At 37.5% G+C, this 27,045-nt stretch overlaps 1 protein-coding gene across 1 annotated transcript in view; it reads left to right on the top strand.

Moving 5' to 3' along the window:
• Positions 1-24,815, top strand: part of EIF3H (eukaryotic translation initiation factor 3 subunit H) — a 92,969-nt gene extending 68,154 nt beyond the window's left edge. The window contains exons 3-8 of the mRNA XM_047842511.1: positions 9,802-9,969; positions 11,527-11,626; positions 12,849-12,998; positions 20,915-21,035; positions 23,053-23,185; positions 24,596-24,815. Coding sequence (XP_047698467.1) covers positions 9,802-9,969; positions 11,527-11,626; positions 12,849-12,998; positions 20,915-21,035; positions 23,053-23,185; positions 24,596-24,693 — 770 coding nt within the window. The 3' untranslated portion in view covers positions 24,694-24,815. The remainder of the gene's footprint in view (positions 1-9,801; positions 9,970-11,526; positions 11,627-12,848; positions 12,999-20,914; positions 21,036-23,052; positions 23,186-24,595) is intronic.
• Positions 24,816-27,045: the final 2,230 nt, after the last annotated feature.

Here is a 27,045-nt window from a genome sequence, read left to right as displayed (position 1 = left end):
TGATCATATTCATATTTGGACATAAGAATTTGGTTTCATGAAATGGATGTTACAGATTCATAGACTTTCTTTTTTGTAGTCATACAACCTCTAATCCCCTTCTCTGTTCTGATTCCCCCCTACTCCCATATGGAGATGGGCACGGAGAGTTTATACAACACTTGGTGACCAAGTTAATCAAATCCAGTTTTCCAAAAACTTGGACATTGATCGAGATAAATGCCATACGTGACTTCTGGATTCTAAATTGCATTTCTGAAGAACAGGTGATGGTAAAGACCTATTGAGTTTTTCTTGAGATTATTTAGTACACAGAGCTCTTGCTGTAAATGAGTTCATTTAATCCTCTTTTAACTACTTTCTGAAGTAGGTAGTGTTTTTCTTCTCATTTTATAACAGAGGAGACCTAGGCCAAAATAATTTTGCTGTAGATTACACAACTAATAACGTGATGAAGATGGTATCTTGGCTTGGGCTGCCGTAACAAAACACAGTAGACTGGGTGGTTTAAACAACAGGAATTTAGTTCTCACAGTTTTGGAGACTAGAAGTCCAAGATTAAGGTGCCAGCAGGGTTGGCACTTTTCACTGTGTCTTTACATGGCCCAAAGTACTCAGTACTGCCTGTGGATGGAGAGAGAGAAAGAGTGAGAGTGCGCGTGAGCACATAGAAGCAGGCTCTGCGATATCTCTTCTTATGTGGTGTCTAAAGGGCACTAATCTCATCATGAAGACCCTACTCTCATGGCCTCAACTGAATCTAATTACTTTCCAAAGGCCTCATCTCTAAATACCGTAACATTTGGGGTTAGGGCTTTACCATAAGAATTGGGGTGGGTCATAATCAGTCTATAGCAGATGGTATTCAGACCAGATTGGCTACTTCAGATTCTGATAGCCTGGTACCCTGTTCTGTTCCCTGCTCCCAGGAGTGCTGGTATCTAGGTTATTTGGTGACCATGGCAAATGCCAGCAAGTTAGTATCAGTAGAACATTCTATTGATATGTATGTACACACTTCTTTAAGATTATATTTATTGCACAATTCTTTTGCCAAAAATCATGGAAAACAAGGGCAAGCATAGGTAAGAAAACAAGTCATACACAGTATCACTCCCTGGAGAACTATTGCCATTACCATTTTAGCATATTTCTTTCTAGTCTTTCTCCTTACAAAGAGGGAGCAACCCAGGTTGTTTACATATTGGCATTTATATGGTTTATAGTTTTATATATCTGCTTTTTTTAGTAGCATCTCATGAGCATTTTCCCATGCCATTTAGAGATTTTTTAGAAGCATTCTAAATGCCTTGGGGAAAATAAATTTGAGACCAGTTCAGAACGTAGATAGATGACTGTGAGTTGAGTGTGGAAGATGACTCAAAGTGCCCCATATAGGGAGGAAACATGCAAGTAGTAGGGTTTGAGGGCGGGATGGATAAAGCCAGTGTATCCCTTTATAGTGTGTAGAATCTACGGGCCTTTCCCCTGAAAATGCTCAGTAAGCACAGAGCCATGTGGATGGAAGGTAAATTTTTTAAATTGCCATCATCATATGGTTGGAAGTGGAAATCACTATTTTCCAGCTGGGGAAATTAAAGCTCAGAGAGATGAATGTATTAACTACCACCAACTTGTTGGGCAGCCATATTGAAGAGGCCACTTTTTAGAAGATGGTGTCACTATAACTTGTTGAGGCTCCCAGCACAGGTGGTTCTCAGCAAATGGTTTCAGAAAGAACAGTTTTGTTTGTACACTGCAAATAGTACCTCCCCAAATTTGTTCTCTATTTTGAATATTTACTGCTTACTGCTAATGCATCTCATTGTAATTTTTGAACAACTGGAGTTTGAATTGATAGGGGATGAAATTTTTAATTCATTCTGGCAACCCTTCTTTTTTTTGATAACTTGTACAGACTATTTTGTGTGTTATAAAAAACACTCATGAGGCCATTCTTTCTTTGTTTTACCTTAAAAATGTAGATTTATAGGATGTGATTATTCTATTATGGAAATGTCTCCTGTTTCTCAAAAAATTACATAGGAATTTTGCTTTGAAACCTTACATGAAAACTTTATATTAGGGTTAAGTACTAGAGAAAGTCTTAACCTACTGTGAGATCTGATGTTTTTCTCCCTTTGGATAATATAAATAACCATGTTTGCCTTGTTGCTTTGATTGTCAGGATTCTCAGAGCCAAATTTGTGTATTTTAATAAAAATATCTATGGCTTGCTTTATTTTGTTCAGGTCTCTGCCTCACCTGCAATTTCTTCTTTCTATATTCTAATTTATACTTTGCCTAGTCCCGATTTACTGATGATTTTTTGTGTTTTAAAGCAGGCCACTTCCTGTCCTTTGTGATCCATAGTAAGATATATATATAATTTCCTAATAATTGTGACCTTTCTAGTACATTAACAGCAATCATGTTTTTGAAATATTCCATTTTTTTTCCCTGAATACGTTGAGGACTTAACTTTGGGCTGGCATTAAAGTAGTGCCTGATGTATTGCTGTAAATATGGCAGAGGTGTTCCCTGTCCTTATGAAAAAGCCTGTAACCTAGAATGAAATACATAATTTTGTAAATCTCCTTTGATCTTCTAACATATCATGCTCTTAATTGTAGAAGAGGTAGCATTGGCCAATAGGCTGTTCTTCAGGAGAGAATTCTTCATAGTGATGGATGAGAAGGTCTATAGCCTTTGGTCCTGTCGAGGTGAATTCACTTTGTATAAATAGATCTTAGATGACATACAGTGAACTTGTGCTCTCTATTACCTGCTTACCTGCATGTGTTTTCATGACCAAGGGCATGCATATATATATTTCCATGCATACGTGTATGTGTATATATGCATGTATATGTATATATGTGTGTGTGTGTATATATATATGTATATATATAAATTCTCATAACCTCAAAGAAATAGGATCTCTTGGCTGTGTTTCATGATTTGGTTAGGAGGGTAACTATATGAAATTGTTACAGGATGTACATGTTATTTTCTGTAAAGAGTCCAGTTTATTTCATAAAAGACTTTTTGAGACATATTAAAACCTCAAAAAACCTGATTTCCCCTAATTTTCAAAGCTCTTACTAGTTTTAAAAGAGTCACCCCCCCCCCCCCCACCACCACTTCCCTTATCTTCAGGTTGGCATTTAGAAGGAATTATTGGTCAGAATTCATAAATGCTCTAAAGAAGAAATTAAACCACCCAAGGCAAATGAACTATTTAAAAAACATTTCTGTAAGATTATAAAGAAAGGCAGTATTTTTCTTATTTCTTTTAAAAATAAAACAGATTAGTTTTTAAGTAGAGTAGAATATATATCAGGCACTTAATGTGAAAAACGAACTGTTACCAAAATCCTTAAGCATTCACAGGGGTGGCCTTAATAACAGATGTTTTAACTGAAAAAAAAAAAAAAAAAAGAATTAATATATGATACAGACTTGGGTGAAGAGAATATGGAAGTTTTAAGACACATGTACCCCATAGTTCTCTCCACCCAAAGTTGACTCTTATTTAAGTCTTTTTTCAAATGCACATTCTGTTTGCTTAAATCTGCATCTGCTACTGGCTTCGAACACTTCCTGCAACGTATGTGCAGCTTGGCAGAAAGTCTGATATGCAGAGGAAAGCACAGAGTAGTTGGTCTTATTAAATACTGAGGTAAATACCTTCAGAGTTCATAGCTTGTCGGTGCTTACTGGTGTCCCATGGTGCTGCTGGGAAAGAGGCTTATAATTATTTTCTTAAAAGTCCTACTTAGGTTAGCCCTCATGCTAAAACAGATAGGAAGTTTTGATGTGTTCCACTTCCCTGTCATGTTTGTTGAAATCATTGAGCTCTGCTGTACAGAGTTGTGGGCTTTTGTTTGCTTGCTTGCTTTAAAGCCATTTGTATCTCTTGATTGAGCTTAGTAGTTTTCTTTGCTGCCAAGAGCATGTGCTGCATCTGGTCTGTGTCCCCCTACTTGTGCTGTGTGAGTCATCTTTGATCCAAGCCACCTCTTAGTTACAAAGTAGCATTGGCATAAGTTTCAAATAGTGACATAGAATGCAGTGTTTTTAGGAGTTTGATTACGTATTTGTGATAACTACAGGCTTTGACATTTAAAAACCTTTGAAGGTAGTTTTATCACTTAACATCTTACTGGTATTGCTAAATTATTGGTTGATTTAGTGGTCAGACATGTATGAACTGTGTTTTCTTGAAACCTAGAAATTGAGTATTTCTGTTGTGTTTTGTGTGTTGTGCTTTATTGGCTCAGAAATAATTTACACTTTATGAATAAGAAGAGATGAAATTCTGTAAGTGGGTGGTTGCCTGGGCTTTGGAGTCACAGAGTCTGAAGTCAGATTGAGTCCTGCCACTTTATAGTTTTTCTAAGAGGATTTCAGTAATGGTGATTAGCTCATTAGAGTTCCTGTGAGGAATATGGTCAGAGAACATATGTGGACCACTTAGTGGGAAGTCTGACATAATAAGTGCTCACTAAGTGCTAGTTTCTCTCCTGGGGTTTAGCTCTGCCCTTACCCTCCAGCCTATATATATGGATATTTTTAATATAATTCTATGACAATATATTTTAAAATAATTTGGATTCATTCGATATAGTATTAAGTCACTAAATGAGACAGTACGTCCATTAAGTTGTCTTTAATTTCTAAAGTTTAAATTAGGTTATTTTGTCTTTTCAAAGTTAATAAGACATCTATAAAACACTTTTTTTCCCCTTAATCTGACAGACATTAAACTATGCTACCTACAGATTTAACTTTCTGCTTTCAGTCATCCCAACAAGCCAACTGTGGTAGTTCTTTGTTCTTGTTTTTCACCGAGAAGTTATCTTTTAATAGGGTTCACTTCAAATAATAAAATAAAAAAGATGATTTTAAAGACAAGGGTAAGGAATTGAAGGGGAAAGAATGCTGGCTACTTATTCTACTGAACTAAAAAGCTTCTAATCCATTCATTGTCCTTCTCAGTGATCTTCAGGAGAACTCATATCTCAAGCTTGTTTGTTGTTTGCCGGCATAACTCCAGATATAGCATTTAAATATAAAACAACATATTATTTTCAGTGTTTTCAAACTTGGAGATAAAAACAAGAGAAAGCCTAACAAATGTGGTGGATTTTTGAAAGGAATAGTTATTGGGCAGCCTGCCTCAGTTAAGATAGTTTTAGCTCTAGGCAATTTAAAATTGACTGTTTTGCAAAGAGGATATCTGGAAAAAGTGAATATGAATATCCTGGTGCCAGACTTTGAACAGTTATTCAGTATTGTAAACCAGGCTCTCCTTTGCTTGGGAGAGGCTTAACCAATTAAGACAATTGTAAAGATTGAAGAGACTATAAAACTTCAGCTCATTTTGATAATCCTTCCAAATTTTGTAGCACTACCTCAACTGCATTTTACGTATAGCTTTTGTATTAGTAATGGGAGTTGGCTTAATGGTAGCTATCAGTTTGTTTTTGAAATTCATTTGCTGTGCTCTGTATCTCCTCATTCTGTAAAGTGTTTGCTTTTTAAGCTAAGAATGCTTAAAAAGTTCTTTCTTAAACTTTTCACTATACAATTCTGAGCTTTCTGTTGGATATTACCGTGATTTAAAAATAGTCCCCCCCCCCCCAAAACAGTTTTCCTCTTTCTATTCATCTTTGGGAACTACCCGAGGAATATTTGGTTATATTAACTCAGAAGTGAGTATCATTGGATCAAATTGCTACTTGGGCTTCTTTCTGTTAAATAAGAGAATTTTAGAACAAAAGTGAGAGCGTGCCTAACCCTGGACCAATTCTACAAAGATGCCTTTAAATGCTGGTTTCTTATTTCATTGACCTGCATTAACTCTGCAGTAAGGAGTTTGTGGTATCAAGGAGCCTTATTTTTTTTCTTTTCCTTCTCTTTTTTTTCTTTTGTTTCTTTTGTTGTGATTCTCTTTGTTCTGAGGTGTGAGGCACTCCTTAAATAGGAGTGAACTTTATCTCTGCCTGGGCACATCTTGTATGCTTTCCTGTTAAAACTCCAGCCCAGTAAAGTGAGTCCAGCTGGGCACAAGAAGGCAGACATCCTTCTACCTCCCACTCACCCAGAGTCTGTGGGCTGGAACAAGGCATCATCACAGCCACTTCCCGAAAGCATGAGCTTCCTCCCCTTCCCTGTTACCTTTGTGTTGTAGCTACATTGGGTCTCTTGCGTGTGCCTTAAGCACCCACTTGTTATGACTCCCTAGAGAAACTAGCATAGCCACAAAAGCAACGATGGCATTCACCTGGAAGGTTAGCATCTGCCGGGACCATTCTTTATTTCCTGTGTAGAATTCCCTCGCACGTCACCTTTTCACGATTTTTTTCCTCGTGTCTTCCGTAGTCCAGAGGGGTGAAAGGTGTGAGCTGGTGTGGCAGCTCAGATCAGTTGAGTGGTGGTAGCTGCCAGGAGCATGGTTTTGAGACCATTTAAAGGACGGTCTGCTTGCATTTCTTATCCCTACTTAAGTTTACCAGGGTACTTCTGCAGGGTTTGGTTTTGTGCTTTTTGAAAATGTGGGTGGGAGGAAGAGGAAAGGAAACGCTGCGTGGGTGAAGGGAGATAAGAGTCACGCGTCTGTGTCAACATTAGAGGGAGGACACAGGTCTAAAAGTCTGCAGAGAAAGCAATTCACTTGGCTGGCTGTGAGTTTTTTCTTGTTCCTCAGCTTGTATATAATAGAAAAATGTCACTTAAACATTCTTTCTATTGAATCCAATGTACCTCTTTGTGTACTGCAGGCTCATGTGAGTAGTCCTGGTGAGGACTGGGCCTCAGTGTACCCAGCTTTACTTGGAAGCCCCAGCACCACCCCTGTGCTCATCTTTTCACGGATCCCTCGCAGTCCTTTTAGATCTTTCTTTCTGGGTGTGACGCCTCCAGGAGGACATTCTTTAAGTTGTGGTTTTTCATTTTTAAAGTTGGGGTAGTAAGTCCAAACCAAAATAGAGACTATCCAGAAATTTCACACAGAATAGGCCCAGAATATATTTTTTGTATAATAGTGAAATTCCGGTGCCTTGTAGATTTTGAACAGCAGTTTTATCAACTTACCTGTCTTGTTCATACCCCTTACATTTTAATATTTATTTGCCATATTTAGGTCATGTGGAAACGCTTATGACTTTAAAAATACGTTTTTATTAGGGGCGCCTGGGTGGCTCAGTTGATTAAGTATACAACTCTTGATTTTGGTCCAGGTCACGATGTCAGGGTTTGTGAGTTTGAGCCCCTCATTGGGATCCACGCTGATGGTGCAAAGTCAGCTTGTGATTCTCTCTCCCTTTCTGCCCCTTCAATGCGTGCACTCTTTCTCAGTCTCAAAATAAATAAATACTTGTAAAAAAAATGAGTTTTTATTAGAGCTTTGCAAAATCTTGTGTGTCATGATTTTCTAAGCTATAGAATGGCTAAGTGGAAGTGGTCTCCTCACCCACCAGCTCTCTCTCCCCCTGCCCCAAGTTCTACCAGCATGGAAGCTGTCTCTCCACTTTTCAGTTCTCAGAATTAAATACATTGGAGCAGTGTTAACTCTGTAGGGCTACAAGCCGCCTATTCCTGAGTCTCTTCCTAGCTAAAAGGAACACTTATTTTCATTTTTGTCCAAGGGGCTTAAAGTAGGTAAGATTCTGGATGAAGAAAGAATTTGGAGGCTTGCTACTGTTCATAGAGGTTTTTTTTTTGTTTTGTTTTTTTGTTTTGTTTTACCTCCTGCATCCTGAAAATACTATTATAAAAGCTATTGTATTCAGGCTATTTGGGGAGAGACTTAGTAAGATTACAGACTGCTTTTCAGAGAAATTCATTTTTAAGTATTAGTGCATGCTGGAGGCTATGCTTTAGTCTATAGAAAAATTATTACTTATAATTAACATATTCAGTGAACAATGTGGAGTCACAACATTTTCACTGTGATGAGCTCTTAGATCTTTCTGGAGATGGGAAAGTTAAGCGTCAGAAAAATGTCATTACCTGGATGGCAGGACTCCCCATGGGAAAAATCGAAGCACTGGTATGAGAACCTAGATCTCAAGATTCCAAGTCTTTTCTTTTTTTCTACTGTTGCCAATTGAATCTAATTTCTCCTTATATTATAGCTAAATTGTACATTGACCGATATTTTGGAAGTACTGACTTAAATAAATCATCCTATCCAGTCATGTGTTGACAATTGTCAATTGCTTGTTACTCTCTCCCCATCTTCTCCTTGTCCCTTTAAAATGAATGGTAAATTTAGTCTGGCTCCTGTTTTGTTTGTGATATTAGAACTTTTAACTGTGATTAAATCTCATTTGCCAAGTTAGTGATTTTAATTTAAAAGAGGGAATTTTAAAGCAGAGAGAGACCATAGCAGTGATTCTATGCCATATTTATGTGTTTGATATGAATCTGTTAAACTAGCTGGGAAGGAAGTCTGTTATGTGCCAGAGATACAAAAATTTAAGATAAAAGATAAATTGATACAAGATTGTCATATTTATCTCATACTTCTTCTTGAGGCCATCATATTGTATGTAAAAAGAACAACTAAAAAACATATAATTCTTGAATAATTACAAGTTGACAGCCGTATTTTATCATGAGAAATAGAACTTTCCTTGAAATTAAGCAGATTTGTAATTTCTTTGCCTAGTAACAAATGTTGAAAAGTAAGATTGTGCCCATCTGAGGAAGGTTCTTTTGTATTTTATGATCCTGAATCCTGTTTGCTTTATAAAACCATAGTGCTATAACCAAGGAAATGACAAACATATAACTTTACATTTGCTAAAACCTGATTAAGAGTTTTAAAAATGAAATGATTAGATTCTGAGTTAAGCAAATATATTTATTCCACATAGTTGTGCATTCATTATAATAGAAATAGCCTGGATGGTAGGTTGACTATAAAATTTTCTCCTGTATTACCTATTTGCTACTCATTTTTGGGCTATATTGCTTTTAAAGGTTTTAATCTTTTATTTATCATATTCTCAGTTTGCACCTATTTTTCTAATAATACTGCTTTAAGTTAATAATGCACATTATAGTTATTAATTTGAAGGGAGTAAAAGTCTTTCAACCTTTTCATTCTACACATGGTGATTAACTTATAACTCTAATGAAAAATTAGTATCTATTAGTTAACACAAAAGAACACACAAGAAAAGAGTTCTTTTTAAAATTTAGCATATGCAGTAGGGGGCACCAAATGAAGGCAAAAATGAATTCTTATATTTTAAATCAGCTACAGCTTGTATTCTGTTCATATTTAAATAATGTGGTAGTTAATTGTTTCCCCATTCATTTTCCTGATGATCTTAACTTCTCAGTTCTAAAATCTGTGTTGAAGAAGACATTGATAACTATTCTCACTTACTAATTCAAATGAAATTTCTTAAAACCAACCAGTATAGCAAATACACAAATTGTTTTCTTAAACATTGACTATTTTTAAGAGTTTTGAGAAGGGAGTGGAAACCACATTTAACAAATAATTTCATTTTTAGAACAAGGCATTATTATTGTGTTTTTAGTAACTTTTCTACAACATGTTATTTCATCAATGAAAAAAAGAAAGCTTCGGGGATTTGAAATGATTTGAAGCTTAAATTCATTTTCTTTATATGTGAACTGAATGAATTTTAAATCTGGAAACCTGTTCCCTGTAGCTTATAAGTTGTTGTGTAACAACTCATTTCCAAAAAGGCTTGTTTTTAATATTTGTGGCGTCATTAAATAGATTTTCTTTTACCCTCTCCTCTCTATATCGTCTAGTCCAATATCAGATGGAAATGATGCGCAGCCTTCGCCATGTCAACATCGATCATCTCCACGTGGGCTGGTATCAGTCCACATACTATGGCTCGTTCGTCACCCGAGCACTCCTGGATTCTCAGTTCAGTTACCAGCATGCCATTGAGGAATCTGTCGTTCTCATTTACGGTTAGTAGGAGTTTCCTTTATTATTCTTTTCTTCCCTTAATGTTATTACTACTATTTTTGCTTTCTGTCTTTTTGCCTCTAAGAGCAGCCTGGCAGGCCTTCTCAAGTAAATACCAACCCTGTTTCTGCAGCAGCCTCAGCAGCAGCTAAGTCTAGACAGGGTTTCCTTCTCTCTGTTTATTTTTCTTGCTATCAGAGCCCTGATGTGTACATTTTGGAATGCTGGAGTAGCTGCTTCATTTTTATTCCTCCGTCTCCCCTCCCTCATTTGAAGGGGCTGGTGGAACTCGACCAGATGTCTAACAAACCCCAATTGCTAGAGTGTCTGGCTCTGTACGTGACTGACCAATCCTAACACAGTGTGCCAAGTTTTTTTTTATACCTCTGACAGCAGCGTACAAAACCTGGACTGTTTCTTAGCACAAAGATTTTTTTCTTTTCGGCCTATTTAATGGTGTTTCCTCAAGCTCTCCAGACCAGATGTTCTGTGCTGTATCAGAACTGTAGGCAATTTAACAGCTTTATAGCCTTCCCCCTCCCCAAACACTCACAGTTTGCCATATCTGGCAGACTTGCATATAGTTTCCAGCTGAGAAGTAAATGTAACGTCCTGAGTATCTGTCAGAAAAAATACTAATGAATACGATCAATCTTATGAGCTGCCCCAAAATTGTTTCAGTATGTTAACAATTGGATTACAGTAAAGAACAAGTTGTTAAAGTGTACTTATATTGGCTGGAAACATTGCATCATCAGACCTTGATGAATTTTCCACTTGTTTCAATCTATTTTGGTTTTCATTTTATCACCTATTGCTAAAAGTTTCACTGTGTTAAGTTTCAGACAACATGAATGTTAACACAGGTTTTAGGCGAATATTGGCGTGCCGGAGCCGTTATCATGCAGCAAGTGCTAAGCTCCCTTACTCAGGGAGTATTTAAGCAGCTAGTTTTCGACAAAATTAGTTTCTCTGAAACTAAAAAGACACTTTTGTGATAGCACTTTTTTGTTGTTTTGTTTTTAGAATCTGTTTTACTAAACTTGGGCAGTGATTCTTAGAATGGATACATTTCGTTTGCAGGGTTATTCATTTAAATTAGTCAACCGAACTGCACAAGTGCATGCAGTGTATTTTCATATTTAATATTCATTAGTATTTTTCTTGTCGTACGGGATGAATGTAAGGTATAGAACATATGAGATGTTTTCATCAAGAATACTTGTTCAAGTATTCTTGAAAAGTTCAACTTTTCATCAAGAATACTTGTTGAAGCTGAGGAATAGATATGAGAATCGCTTCGTTTTGAATCCTTTATTTTTACTTCAGGGAGGAAGTTCCTCTCCCCCCCCAATTACAAGTAGGACGATAGGGTTCCTACATTTTCACTTAACTATTTGCTGGTTCCAATCTGCTTCATGATGCGTTCTGATCATTTATTTTGATCTTCATTTTGCAAAGATTGTATGATAAGTGACAATGTGCCTAGAACCAGTGTCATTCAAGCACTGGTAGTAACAAAATTTCTAGTAAATTTCTTTCTCTTTTCCTTATTTGAGATCCCATAAAAACTGCCCAAGGGTCCCTCTCGCTGAAAGCATACCGACTGACTCCTAAACTGATGGAAGTTTGTAAAGAGAAGGATTTTTCTCCTGAAGCGTAAGTGTTTGGGGGCCTGTGAGGCATATGGTAAAGCATTGGCTGTTTTTTCTTTTAAGGTTTTAGTTTGCCACTTTATTGAATCCATGGTGGTGGTGGCGTGGTAATGCTTCTGCCGTGTGGACGGTAGACGTCTTTTGCATGGCCGAGTGCCACTTGATCTCTCCCTTTCCATGTTTAAACTGTTCTGTGTGGAATGTCTTGTCTGTTCTCACTATGAGTGAATTCATTTGGAGTGGGAATTAATTAGCTACTGGATTTGAGGAAATAAATGATTAATAAAGGGAGGTTAGATGAGTGACCGGCGGCTGTCAGAGTATGAGCTCTGTGTCAGGAGGACTGTGAGATGTAGGTCTTACTTTGTGAACTCCTGTTTTGTGGGGCTGGGGGCTGGGGGTTGGGGGTGGGGAAGATACAAACAGTTTAAGGTATCCATAAGGAATGTGGGTTTTTGGAAATTTTATGGTTGATGGTATGAACAGAATTAATTAGTACAGCTGTTTTATGATCTTACATAATGGCATTGGAATATTTACATTAAAATTAAAAAAATTCAGAATTCTTTCATTTCCTATTAAATATGGGAATTTTTATTTCTTATTAAAGTTAGTAGCTTTAACTTCATTTAGCACAGGTAGTTTTTTTTTTGCTGGTTTCCTAATAGCTTCTAAAGAAATTAAGGCAAAAAATGTTAAAAGCTAACTCATAAACAATTCCTGGGAGTGGTGGTTATAACTAAATTATGAAAAATGGCATTTTTGCTGTGTTCTGAACCATTGTATATGGGATATCCTGTGAGTGTTCTGCTAGTGGTGAATTTAGTTGTTCAGTAGGCTTTTAAAATGAACTTTCCAGCAACTAGAGTATTTCCCTTTTCTAGGGAAATGTTTTAGATATAGATTATATAGCTTTACTTCCCATGGCATTTACATTTTAGTATCAATGAAATTTTGAAGATACTTGATTATGGAGAAAAAATAGTTTATTTTGCCATGAATCTTGTTTTCTGAGCTTTATAACTCAAACTTGGATCGTTTTCAGTGTTATTCAAATCATTCGACTTATGCTGGACTCTGTGAAACTCGTTTCTCTCCTTTTTTAAAAGAGTGCTAATGAAACAGAGATCCTGGAGAGGGCCTGTAATTAGGGAAAATGTATGAAATAGTCAATTTAACACTTACTTCTGACCACCAGATTAAAGTATTTTTAACATGCTTCACAGATTGAAAAAGGGAAATATCACCTTTGAGCACATGTTTGAAGAAGTGCCGATTGTAATTAAAAATTCACATCTGATCAACGTCCTAATGTGGGAGCTTGAGAAGAAGTCAGCTGTAGCAGATAAACATGAATTGCTCAGTCTTGCTAGCAGGTAAGTGGCCCTGTCTCATGAAAAGTCCCTTTTTATCACTTTCTGCAGAAGATTCACTCAGAATTTAATCCATGAATCAAGAAAAAAATTAAGACATAACAACATGTAGTATTTATCCAGCCCTGCTAAGATCCCAGGAAAAAGGCCAAACTGATCAAATGAAAGTGTTTGAATACTAATAATTCCTATTATAAGAATGCTTTGATGCCTTTGCTGTATCATTTTTACTTTGATATGGTAAATGCCCCTGGGAGAGGAGTTTGTTTGTCTGTTTGTTTCTTCTGGGGCTTAGCTTTATTTATTGTACACTGTCCTTAGAGGCTTATGGTATTATGTCTGGATATTTAATAATACTCAGGAGGAAAACAAAAATGCTTATTTGTTTTACTGGTGGCACTTGCCCTTGTTCAGATACAGACTGTATTAGTAGTGAATTTCCAGTGTGGATTTTCAACTAAGAATTTTCCAAACATGACCCTGGCTTTTGCTGTCCTAGACAGTGGTGACATCATCTCCTCCATTGTGACTCCTTTAGCTATCTAGTTGCTAGGTATTTATTGTGTTGGTAAAGTACTCACTGAGGTGTTCCAAACACATTATTTCCTTTATGGAATTAATGTTTCTTTTCCTATCATTTATTGCTCTTAACAGAAATATAAGCGGAATCATCTATGTAGCTCCTCTTAAGTGCCCTTTAAGCTTGATGTTGGTGATTGTTTTGTGGTGGGAGGGTGCTAGCAGCAGACCTGTAGAAATTAAATAGGCTGAGTTGGTACTCAATCAGTATGTATTTGTTGAATGACCACGAAGTGTGTTTTCTTAAGCACACAGTTTGGAACCGAAGCTCAGTTATTTGTCATATTTCTATAACCCTCAGTAGAAGCTTGCGCAAAAGAACATACAGACCTTGTACTTCTTTGTTATAAGATGAGTGGCATAAACCCGGGAGGACCAGAGAGCCCAGTATTCTCCATGCCCTGGAATGGATAGGACTGTGGTTGAACGGCCACTTCTATTGGATGAATCCATCATAGAGGCCACTAGAAAGCCTGTACAGAGGAAGGAGATGGAAACTGCATGGTAAACGGAGTGTACAACCAGCTTACAAGGCTAATTTGGCACTAAAGAGTTACTGTGGACTGCAAACATATATTCATAATAGTCCTTTAATTTGTCTCTCTTAGAAGGTCATACTTTTCTTTATTACTTTTACAAACACATTCAGCACACCTGTATTTAAAGCATTGCGCCAAGAACATTCTTTAGCATGCAAGGTTACAATTTGATACATTAAGTATATATGTAGTTACACAATAATTTTAAATTTATTATGTGAAAGCGTTTGCTCATATAATTTATGCCTTCACCCTTTCTCAAGCTTATTGAGCATACAAAACAAATATAGCCTTTTTGTGCTTTAACATTACCAGTGAGTTGGTCTGTAATGCCTGTTTATCCAGAACAGCATTTATAATAGCCAAGAAAATGCTCCCAGTTTGCCATAGCAACTAAGTTCTAGACAAATATTTTATTATAGTTTTATCTTCTATATTTTATGTGAAATAGAAAGAGAGGTCCTTTTCTTTAAATGTGAAATTATTTAAAAGGTAAATTTGTGTTCCTGTTGGAAGGGAAGAAAATGAAGCAACCCTGAGCAGTACCTGTACTAATGGACGGTTATATTCACCCAAACTGATAATACTGTTTTAACAGACTGAACTATAACCTTTGTACATCTCAAATTTTAATTTCTTTTTTTTTTTTTTTAATGTCTTTATTTTTGAGACAGAGAGAGACAGAGCATGAGCAGGGGAGGGGCAGACAGAGAAGGAGACTCAGAATCCAAAGCAGGCTCCAGGCTCCTAGCTATTAGCACAGAGCCTGATGCGGGGTTCGAAATCATGAACCACGAGATCATGACCTGAGCTGAAGTCGGACGCTTAACCGACTGAGCCACCCAGGCGCCCCTCAGATTTTAATTTCTAACATTAATAGCATGCTGATGATAATCAGGTCAGTCGCCATGAAATTTTTTCTAAGAAACCACATCAGAAATCATGCTCTAGCAGCTCCTCAAACATTTTGCGTGGTCTTGCTTTTCACAACCCATATGTGGATACCACTTCTTTGGTTTACCTGATAATTGGTTCTAGGCTGTGAATAAAGCATACTGCATTTCCTTTCATTTAAAACAATTCTAATTTTTAATTTTAATTTTATTGGATGGAAGTTCTGGTAATGGCTGCCTCATAACAGCCTTCATTAATTTTTAAAAATGTGTTACACAAGCCTTCAGCTTTTCACACTTGAAAAAGTAATTATGTTATTTCCTCTTTAAAAAAGTAAACGAAGGTGGGCATTATACATTAAGGATAAAGATAAATTGATACTACAGCCAGAGCAGACTACAGCATATCTCTGCATGTGTTGGTTCACATCTGTTTAAGTGAGCTGTTTTCAGTTCTTTGTTTACCTTGACAATAAAAGAAAAGGCTATATTATTGAATTTCCTAATAATACCTCCCTGGTTCAGTATTCTAGTTGAACTGGTACTGAAGAAATCCCTGTACAGTTGCTCTTGGTAATGGACCTGATTTCCTGTGAATGTTATCTGTGAAATAGTTAGATATTATTTTAATTCCTTTTGCCCTTCAAGACCTGTTGTGCAGACTTTTGAGTATTTCTTATTGGATATATTTCTGAAGAACATTGTAGTGATATAAATGATATGAAATGTTTAGAGGCCACAGATCCGTGCTTGTGTTCTTTCACGAATTACATATACTTAACAATACGTAACATTAGTGCTTTATATTAAAGACCTTTTGGGGTAGAGAGGGCGAGTCTATTCCAGTAGAATTGCTCGAATCAGTGTAGTCATTCTTCAAGATTTAAGGTGTGGGAACAAATAATAGATCTCTCTTCATATGGCAATAACTCTCCCTTATGGTTTTCTCCAGTGTCATTACCCTTCCCGCCATCACCCAGTTAATAGGGTTTGTGGTGATCTTTTCTCTTCTCTGAATTCCTTTTGCACTTAGCGTATAAATGACTTTTTTTTTTTTTTTAATTTTTTTTTTCAACGTTTATTTATTTTTGGGACAGAGAGAGACAGAGCATGAACGGGGGAGGGGCAGAGAGAGAGGGAGACACAGAATCGGAAACAGGCTCCAGGCTCCGAGCCATCAGCCCAGAGCCCGACACGGGGCTCGAACTCACGGACCGCGAGATTGTGACCTGGCTGAAGTTGGACACTTAACCGACTGAGCCACCCAGGCACCCCAGACTTTTTTTTTTTTTTTTTAAACAACTATTTGCATAGTTGATTGTAGCATTTCTTGTATTTGTTCTAGCTCTTTGGGCCTCAGTTCTTTCATTGGTGAAAATGGAAGGGTCAGTGCCCTCTTCCTGAGGGCTGTCCCATCCCTGTCCCTCCTGCCTTCTGGGGATCTGACTCCATTCTTCAGTTGCTCTGTGTGTTGTTTTCTGTTATTTATTTATTTATTGACTTGTTTTTCCCATAAAAAAAAATTGACAATGTTCAAGTCCTCAGAAAAATGGAAAGAGTTAAATCTGATGAACACACATAAACTTTTCACCTGGATTTACCAGTGGTATATCCTCCCACATTTGCACCTGCTCTCTTTTTATCTATGTACATAAATGCATGGCTTGTTGTTTGTTTTTTGTTTTTTTTGTTTTCCTGAACCATTTGGGAAGAATTGCTGGCAGGGCACCTGGGTGGCTCAGTCAGCTGAGCGTCGGACTTTGGCTCAGGCCATGATCTCACAGCTTGTGGGTTTGAGCCCCACATCAGGCTCTGTGCTCACAGCTCAGAGCCTGGAGTCTGCTTCAGATTCTGTGTCTCCCTCTCTCTCTCTCTCTGCCCCTCCCCTGCTTACACTCTCTCTCAAAAAAAAATAAACATTAAAAAATTTTTTTTAAATAAAGAATTGCTGGCATGACTTTTAACCTCTAAATATTTGAACATACATCTCCTAAAAAGGACATTTAAACTTGTTTAAGTCTCCATCATCTTTTTTTTTTTTTAATTAAAAAAAATTTTTTTTTTTTAACATTTATTCATTTTTGAAAGACAGAGTATGAGCGGGGCAGGGACAGACAGAGAGGGAGACACAGAATCTGAAGCAGGCTCTAGTCTCTGAGCTGTCAGCACAGAGCCCGACTCCGGGCTGGAACCCACAAACTGTGAGATCATGACCTGAGCCGAAGTTGGACGCTTAACTGACTGAGCCACCCAGGCACCCCTAAGTCTCCATTATCTTAAGAAACAGAATTACAAAAAGAATGCTTTTTGACATCATACCACTATTATCCATTTCCTTTCACCTGTTGCTTCATACTCACTTGTTTTTATAGTCATACTTAGTGTTCCATCTGTTCTTTGTTGTCAGAGCTCTCACTGAAATCACAGAGGACTTCATCACTGTATTACTGGAGATTGTGGACACTTAACTATTTTGTATGTTGATGTCCCCTTCCTGAAATACTTTCTTTGGAGCCTCTGAAACTACAACTGTTCTAGGTTACTTCTCATTCTCCACAGTGAGCCCTCTTTGCTCATCCCTAAATTTCAGTGTTCTTCAGGGTCTGTCTTCCCCTTTGTGCACTCCTGGGGTGATTTCATTTTATTTCTGCGTCTTTTGCTACCTTAGGCCAGGGCCTCATTATTTCTATTCCTGATTATTTTCGCAGTCTCTTAACTTCCTGCAAAACTTCCTATTCCTCTTTCATTGTAGTAATCTTGCTAAATGCAAATTGTACTCTCGTATTACTCCTTTGCTTAACTTTCTGGCTGGTTCCCCATTGGCCTTAGAATAGAATCCAAACGTACAGTCCTTGCTTCCAAGACTGTGCTGTGACCCTTGTCTGCCTCTTAGTTTCACTGCTCTCTTTTCCCAATCTTGCCCTCAGTGCAGTTCTTCAAAGGCATCATGCTTTTCATGCCAGAGTGTCTGAACATGTTGCCTGTGCCCAGTATCTTCAATGTCCCTTCCTGCCTTCCTTGTCTCCAACTCCTCTTCAAAAATTCAAAATTCAGTTGTCACATTATCTGGAAAGTCTCATCTCCTCCTGCCAGACTATCTTGTATGCTTCTGTTACATCCCTGTGTTGTGTTTATCTGTTTACATTCCTGTCTTCTCACTAGGATGGGTGGAGAGCAACAATGTCTTTTACAGTTCAATACACAGCATCTGACAGGGTGACTGGCAAAATATGTATGTACTCAATAGTGTGTATTGAAAGAGTACATTTAGATGACAGAGTATCGTTAAATTTTAATCTTGACTGTATTTGGAACACAGTGTGACTGTATAATCAGTGGATGTGGACTAAGTACTCGGAGGAAAAAATGAATTAATTACTCACCTTGACCATTGGCCTAGACATTTAATTAGAGGTGACTTAGAATCAAGCTGTTAAGTAATTAGAAAAAAACAGAAACAAATACTTATCTTGTTTCCAAAGAATAAGAAATATTTTAAAGTTAAAAATGATTCACGAAATTAAAATGGGCTAAGATAAATATGAAATAAAATTTAATTTGATAAAAACACTTTTGCAAAAAAGCGAAACATTTGAATGTTTTGAAAAAGCGTCATTAGGTCAACTGGGCTAAGGTTATGTAGGTAGTTCCAGACCTGGGATTAGAAGGTAAATTTATTTACACACACACACACACACACACACACACACACACACACCAGTTCTGTGTTCTTTCATTTAGGAAAGAGCCAAAACTTGGTAAAAAGAATTCAATATATCGTGGCTTTTGCTATATTCGCCATGTTGTACAAACATTTACTACTAATTCCAAATCATTTTCATCACCCCAAATAGTATCCATTAAGCAGTCATGTCACCCCTCCTTTTCCCATGCTCTGGCAGCCACTCATTATTTTCTGTCTCTATGGATTTCTTTATTCTGTACATTTCATGTAAATGGAACCATATAGCGAGAGGCCTTTTGTATCTAGGTTCTTTTACAAGGTATATTGTTTTTAAGGTTTATGCATGTATCTGGACTTCATTCATTTTATGGCTCAATAGTATTCCATTGTATGGACATACCACAACTTATCCATTCATGTTTTGATAGACATTTGGTTTTTTTCCCACCTTTTGGCTTTTATGAATAATACAACTATTTTTTTTTTTTTTTAAATTTTTTTTTTAACGTTTTATTTATTTTTGAGACAGAGAGAGACAGAGCATGAACGGGGGAGGGGCAGAGAGAGAGGGAGACACAGAATTGGAAGCAGGCTCCAGGCTCCGAGCCATCAGCCCAGAGCCGGACGCGGGGCTCGAACTCACGGACCGCGAGATCGTGACCTGAGCCGAAGTCGGCCGCCCAACCGACTGAGCCACCCAGGCGCCCCAATAATACAACTATTAACGTACATGCACAGTCTTCTGTGTGAGCCTATGTTTTTAGTTCTCTTGAATAAATATACCTATGAGTGGAATTGCTGGGTCATATGGTAACTTTTAACTCTTTGAGGAACCACCAAACTGTTTCCCATAGCAGCTGTACCACTTTACCTTCCCACCACAGTCTATGGGTGTTCCAGTTTCTCTACATCTTTGTCAACACACCACAATAGACTCTTTAATCTCCTGGTTTGTACCCTCCAGTCTGTTCTCTGCATAGCAGCCAGAGTGGTCATTTTAAGATTTAAGGCAAAATATATCACAAACATGAACAACTCAAGGGCATCATTTAATTGGTGTTGAGGGGTCTCATTCACTTTAACTGTCATTAGTGTTTTGTGGTGCAGCTGATGACTTCCCGTGTGGGCTTGTCTGACCTCTGTGTTCCAGCCACGGCTGAGACCTCCTCTTTTTGTTGGCCTCGTTCTTGTGCATCACAGGCATTCAGCACTGATGCTGTCTTCTCCAGGAAGACTTTTGTTTGGCTGATTCCTCCTGATCGTTTGCTTTCAGCCTGTCATCTCCTCAAAGGGATAGTGCAACCATAGTATCCAAAGTGTCTCTACCTTCCCTTCCCCGCTTCCCCACACCTAATCATTTGTAGGCTCAGTGAAGATAGAGACCGTGAATGTTTCATTCATCATTGTCTCTGTTTGCTAACACTGAAGTCGGAACATAATAGATGCTTAGTAAATACTTGTTTGAAATGAATGAGTGAATACTATTTGTTAACTAGTTATTTTTAGAGTACGTGTATGCAGTAGTAGGCTTTACCATGGTAGGAGTTAGTTACAGGCAGAAATAAATGAATATGGTGGTCATTTTACAAATCATGAGCATCATTTTCTAAGATTATTTTGGTAAATTAGCTGCAGTAGAAATTTCTGGAGAGGAAAAGAAGTGTGAGTGACTGTACTACACATTCTAGGGAGGGCAGGGGGAAAGGAGCCCTCTTTCTTTCCTCATGTAGCTTTACAGAATAAATGCTGTTCTTTTAGAACCTGCTGGGTAGAGAAATCATGTACCAGAAGTCTTAGTGTGTTTGGATGGTTCTTCCTTTCCATGCGTCCTGATTTAAATGCTCTGGAACACAGTTGGGAAGGGGGTGGTGCTAAGGGAAAAGGTGCAGGAGTGCTGAGCTTAGGTTAAACTTGGTTGTTCAGGAAATAAACATTATAGATATCCTGCTAGATATGTTTAACAGCTTCTACTCTGATACATGTATGCTCTGACAGTAAGAAACTGAGCTATTTCAGGTGCTCTGGTGGTTACAGTGTGAGTTCAATATGAAAAGTTTAATAACAAGCTGATTCACATTCTTTCCTGGACCCTTGTTATGTGTATGTGTGCTCTCATTCTTTTAGCAAATAGCAGCGCAGTTTAATATCTCAGAAGTGTTTAGAGCAGTGGCAGAGCTATAACTTTAAAGTATGACATGCCAGTATATTTACTTTACATTTCAGCAATCATTTGGGGAAGAATCTACAGTTGCTGATGGACAGAGTGGATGAAATGAGCCAAGATATAGTTAAATATAACACATACATGAGGAACACGAGTAAACAGCAGCAGCAGAAACATCAGGTTGGTGTTATGGAAAAATTCAACAGACATGGAATTCATTCCTAAGTATGGTGCTTTAAGAGTTATATTCAAAACTATTGAAATTATATTTGATAACGCATTGACTATTAGCTGCTAACTATATCATATTTAAAAGGGTTATTCTTTATATAGTATGTTCCTCACATATTATTTCTAAGTTGTACTTTAAAATACCTGTCTTAAATAATGCTGGTATTAAGCTCAGATTGTGATGACAGTGTTATGCAAATAAGAGATACATTTATTGAGAAAATCAGAGGCAGAAGAGATTCTGGAGTGTCACAGCTCATTTCTTTACTAACTATAATTGGTTTGGTAGTGGCTCATTGCAGCATAGTTAGCAATCTTCAGTTCATTTGAAAAACTGAGCAATTGTGATTAAGAGCAAGCAATTTTGATAGGAAATAATAGACCAACCGCTGTGAAATAGATAGTATAATACAGATAAAAACCCTAGAACTACCTGAATATTCTCACATGCACATACACACTGCTATGGCCATTTAGCCTTTTCTTTATTAGTGTTGCTTGAAGGCCACATGATTCTCACAGTTCCTGGAATATTGTTTTTAGGACTGTATTGTTCTGAGGAGTTCTTATAGCACTTGATTCATAGATAAGTTGATTCCAGAATGTTCATCTGTGAAAGTGTTTGTATGTGACTACGGTGTTTTTATTAAAATGCACTTGAAACTAGGTGTTGTTAACTGTATAATTCTCAGCACAAGTATAACTAAGGGGTTCTGAGAATATTACACTCAAACTTTTTTTTAACATCAGTTGTTCATATATAGTGAAATTTAAGTACTTTGTTTCTATTGTACTTAGAATTTTAAAAACACATAGAAATCTATAAAGTATATACCTTTTAAAAGAAAAGATGATGGGCAGTAAAAATGGCGATGGTGAAACACTTATAAAGGGTAGCAGGGGATGACGACAGCAGAAAAGACCTAGCATGATTCTGTCCTCCTGCTGCTGCTTCCTGTAGGTGAAGGTTGCAGCCTGGAATATCAAATTGTGAGACCGTTGATTCTGGAAACCAGTCTTACAGATATTTTTTACAATTCTAATATGTCTTAAAACTTTGTACTTGATGCTTATTTGTACCACCACCACCATTCATAACCCTTTTTAGATTTGTCTGACTTCTCTCAAATCCCCTAATGAGTATAGAAATCTTTGCAAAGGAAGGTACTCCCCCTTTTTAAGAATCCAACGACCTAAACTTTTTACTGGCCCACCTTGGTTTCTCATTACCTGACATTTTAAGGGCTACGTGTGGGATATTTTCCCTCTGCTGTTGTAAACAACCCACAAGTGTTACCTCTTGATTATAATTTGCTCTGTGAGTTTGTAGTTAAGCCATACCTTTAGATGTATCTTCACCTTCTCTTCAGAGAATCACAGGAATCTTCGTTTGGAAAGTTTCTGAAGTGTTATCTAAGCTAATATTCATTCTTAGCTATAGGGCTTAAAGCACAGCTGATCAGTAGAAGTGCTTACTACTGTAATAATAGCAGTGATGATGTTACAGTATTAACATCATTAGCATTATTGTTGTTTTGGTCAGTAGGGGTAAAGTTGAAAAAATTCCCCAATGTGATAGTTGATTCCTTTACTTACTACAGTTAAGATAAATGTTACTTGTAACGCCGTCATTTACCCTATTGTCATAAATGGTAAAATCACTCCCCTTCACTCACCAATTATGAACTTCTTTATCTTTTAAGCCCCCAGTTTCCTACATAACCAGTTTGCCTTTTGCGTATCATTATAGACTCTCAGAGCGACACTTGAGTTTCCAACAAAGGCATTTTCTTTATTGCCATGTTGATTAGCCTCTTAGAAGCAGGAGTTACCATGGGTTACCATTTTTAAAACTGAAGTTTGAATTCAGAGCAATGGAGTTTTGCTGATCGCGTAATTGACAATGGGTCTCTTTTTCTCCTCAGGTAGGGACAAATAACCAAATAATTTCTCCTCTGAATTTTAGTATCAGCAGCGTCGCCAGCAGGAGAACATGCAGCGCCAGAGTCGAGGGGAGCCCCCACTGCCTGAGGAGGATCTGTCCAAGCTCTTCAAGCCACCCCAGCCGCCAGCCAGGATGGATTCTTTGCTCATTGCAGGTACTGTCAGCTGGTGCAAAACGTGGCTACTCTTCTCTCTTCCTTAGGAAGCAGGAGACGAGGAAAGATCTATAAACAGAAAAATACATCATAAAAGCTAGTGTATTTAAAATGGTTGAATGATGAATTTGAATCTAGCACATATACTCTCTGAAACTTATGAACATGTCAGTCTTTGTTATTTCTAAGTTTCTTTCTGCACTTCACTCCTTGTTTAAGCATTTTTTGAGATGGCATTATAAACTTTCTAAAGTGGAAAGGTTTTATTTGAGTCATCTTTCATAGAAACCAAGAAAAAAATGTTTACCTTCTCATAATGCAGAAGATCATTTAACTCGAGCTGCTTACTTTTCATGTTCCAGTCCAGCACTGAGCCCATGTCTGTTTGTGGGTGTTTGAATTGAAAAGGATTTCCCTTAACTTTGACTGCTATTGTAGCAACATGAATGCAATTCTGGATGTACTTTGTGTGGATGTACTTACCATTTAACACTGCCTTTCAGTGGTTGGTGGAGTCTTGTGTCCTTTGCTAGGACTTGATTGTGCTCTTATTTAGCCATGATAACCTGATTTCTGTGTAAATGCTGTTAAATACTGTTTGATTTGATCAGCTAGTTGCCTGTGAGAGATGTATTTGAGTAAAAATCCTACTCAAAAGATGATCTTCCACAATTTATTAATTCTGTTGGTACATTTTCAGTGTGGGGGGAAATTCCAAATTCCTTAAGATTTTCTAGAATACATATAAGTTAAATTTGGGAAACTGGGACACGTTTTCCTTACTTAAGGTCCAATTCAAGCAGAGTTGTATTTATTATATTTTCAAAACACATTGCACAAATGTTGCATTAGATTAGATCATTAATTCTAAGACTTAAAGAGCAGTGATGTATTTCTTTCTTCACATGGACTCTCTGCTTCTGCTCTATCTTGGGTTAGAAGAGGAAGAAACCCTTAGTATTTCCAGAGCACAGACTGAAAACTACTGTACTTGTTCATATCTGGGTCAGGTAGGTCCATTTAGTTTGCAGTTTTGTGATTTGGTATCTGAATCTCTTTTGTGCCTGGCTAAGGAGAGCCAGTGCTGTTTTCTCACTTGTCTTAGTACAACGTGCGTCTGAACAACATAGTCAGTACCTTTTGATTGATAGCTAATATGTACTTAACTGCTGTTTTTCTTCATTCTCCGTGCAACCAGGAGTGGAAGATAGCCTATTTTCAAAAGAACTTACATTCTTCATTATAAGGATATGGACAAATGGAATTGATTCTTATAAACTCTTGATTCAGAACAAAACAAAACAAAACTCTGATGATCCTGCATTCTGATTTTCTTGCTTGACTAGTGTTTTAGGTCATTATAATTTATGGAACATTGTGACTCTCTTTCTCACTTTCCCAAATGCACAGGCCAGATTAACACTTACTGCCAGAACATCAAGGAGTTCACTGCCCAAAATTTAGGCAAACTCTTCATGGCCCAGGCTCTTCAGGAATACAACAACTGAGAAAAGGAAGTTTCCAGAAAAGAAGTTAACGTGGACTCTTGAGATCACATTGGGGCACTTCTTGGAAGAAATACACTTGCATATTGAAGTCTTTCCAGCTAATAATAAAATAATAAAACAACCTTGACTGCCTGCTCATTTGATTTTAGACATGTCTAGCCTTTTATTTTTGTTTTGCTTATGCTGTTTGTCTTCAAAAGATAAAACAGATTTGATCAGAAGCTTCATCAGGCTCAGACCTGCAGGCTCCGTCACCTTTTCTACCACCTCTGAGATGCCACATTTCAACATAGAGTCCAGTGCTGCTTGTCCCAACTCCTGACCCAGAGGCCCTGGCACACTGTGAGTTCTTGTGCTTCATTCTACCAAATTGGTGCCCCTGGAAGGCCAGGCCTTGTGTGCTTGCCCAGGCAGCCCTCATCCCCAAGCCTCAAACTGCTGGGCGTGCTTCTTACTGGTCTCTCGTTTCGTTTCCACAGGTGATGGTCTGCCAGTACCATTAATGCCAGGTCATTAATTGGCCACTAGAATTAAGGAAAAAAAAAATCACCAAAGGAACCGTATTTTGTGTGAAAAAGAAATTCATTCTGTGTATTTATTTTTTATTTAGGACTTCATGTTTATCTTTCCATACCATGAAATATAATTCTGCTGACATGGTGTTTTATAAGTGGGGAAAGAAGAATTGGAAGAACAGTACTCCATGGGGGGAGGGGAGCTTTTAATCTCAGATTTGAAAGATAATCAGAAATCCTGCTGTGTGTAACACCAACATCCGTGAGGGGTACAACTGGCGGAAGTGTGCCTGTGAGACTCTATTTAGTGATTTTCATCTTGAAGACATGGCGCATAGGAAGATGATCAGAGAGAACGGGTTAGGGATAAGGAGAGTTGAGAAGTCTTTTTTTTTTTTCCCTGGCAGCATTGTTCTGGAGGTACTGCTGAGGCTCTGGGAGCAGGCAGCTGGATGGAAACCTGACCTTTTTCCCTCTGGGGTATACTTAAACAAGTTGCTTAACCTCCATGTGCTTCACTTTCCTCATCCAAACAAGATGTGAAAAGGGGACAGGCATATTGCCCTGTGGGCGGGTGTGAATATTGAAGAAATTTACCGAAGATTCGGGTGAAGTGCACAGAATGTTCAGCGGTTGGTACGTAGTGGAGGCTCACTGTGATGACGGTTGTACTCTCAAGTTCTCTGTTTGGGATGTTGGGTTGTTAGCAGGCCCTTGCTTTTAAAAAGCTGTGGCCCTTGAACTTTCTAGAATTCAGGTACTTGCTCACATGAATTAATTTTTCTAGGATAAATTCCTAGAAGTGGACCTGCTGGTCAAAGATTATATAAAATTCTAAGGCTTTTTAACCGTACTGCCAAATTACCTTCAAGCAGTTTGCACTGCTACCCATGCTGCTGCCTGATTGGAGTCAACCCGTACTTGAGTGTGGTCATATTAGATAGAGGAGAGGTATTGATAAACAAAACTGGTCCTGGTCTCTGTCCTTGTGGATTGTGTACTCTGTTGGTTTATTTCCTTGCATTCGAGTTGCCTAGATTTGGAATTCTATTGTGAGTTAAACAAAGCACCCTTGAAGTATCAAAGAGCAAACTAAAAGGAAAGTCCTTTCAAACATAAACTTAATTACATGGTGTTTAAGATTACTGTAACAGGATTCAATTATATTCTTTAAAGGTGTGGTTATTTCTTACATTCCATATGATTATTTCGATACACATAACTGAGAGTAACACATAACTCAGAGTAACACACTTAATGGAAGATTTCAGTAGTTTTCGGGTTAGGAATTACTGTAGTGGGAAAAACTGTTTAGGGAAACATGTCAATGGAAATTAAATCTGCACAGTATGTAGTGTTAAGGAAGAGCTTCTGTTCGGCATTTGATTTGAGTGCTATATTCTGACATTTTTCAGGAACAAATACGTATGGTTCATCTTCTATAAATATTTGCAGTTTCTTCACGTTGAAATGTGAAAAGCTCATAAACTGAGTACCGGGTCTAATAAATCATTCACTTACCCAAGAACAAAAAGACAGAAAAAGCTAGCATGTTAATCTAATGGAAAATTAAATGTGACAAATCAAAAAAGTAAAATATACCTGAATTTGACCCCATAATCATTGATAATGCTTTGTAAGGTTCAAGTAGATGTAGGACTATTTTTAATTGAAAATACCTGAGAGAATGAGTCTTTAGCCTACCCCAGATACCTTGTTTTTTAAAATACCGAGGTAAACGAAAATAACCTTTTCCTCCATTTTTGGAAGCTTGGAAGTTTGGATGTGGTTATCTAATGTTAATTTAATTATTATTTTTTTTAATTTCAAATTTTAA

The sequence above is a fragment of the Prionailurus viverrinus genome, chromosome F2 (assembly GCF_022837055.1).
Source record: "Prionailurus viverrinus isolate Anna chromosome F2, UM_Priviv_1.0, whole genome shotgun sequence".
NCBI lineage: Eukaryota > Metazoa > Chordata > Mammalia > Carnivora > Felidae > Prionailurus > Prionailurus viverrinus.
Note: the sequence above shows the minus strand (reverse complement) of the source record. Positions and strands in the feature narration are given on the sequence as shown.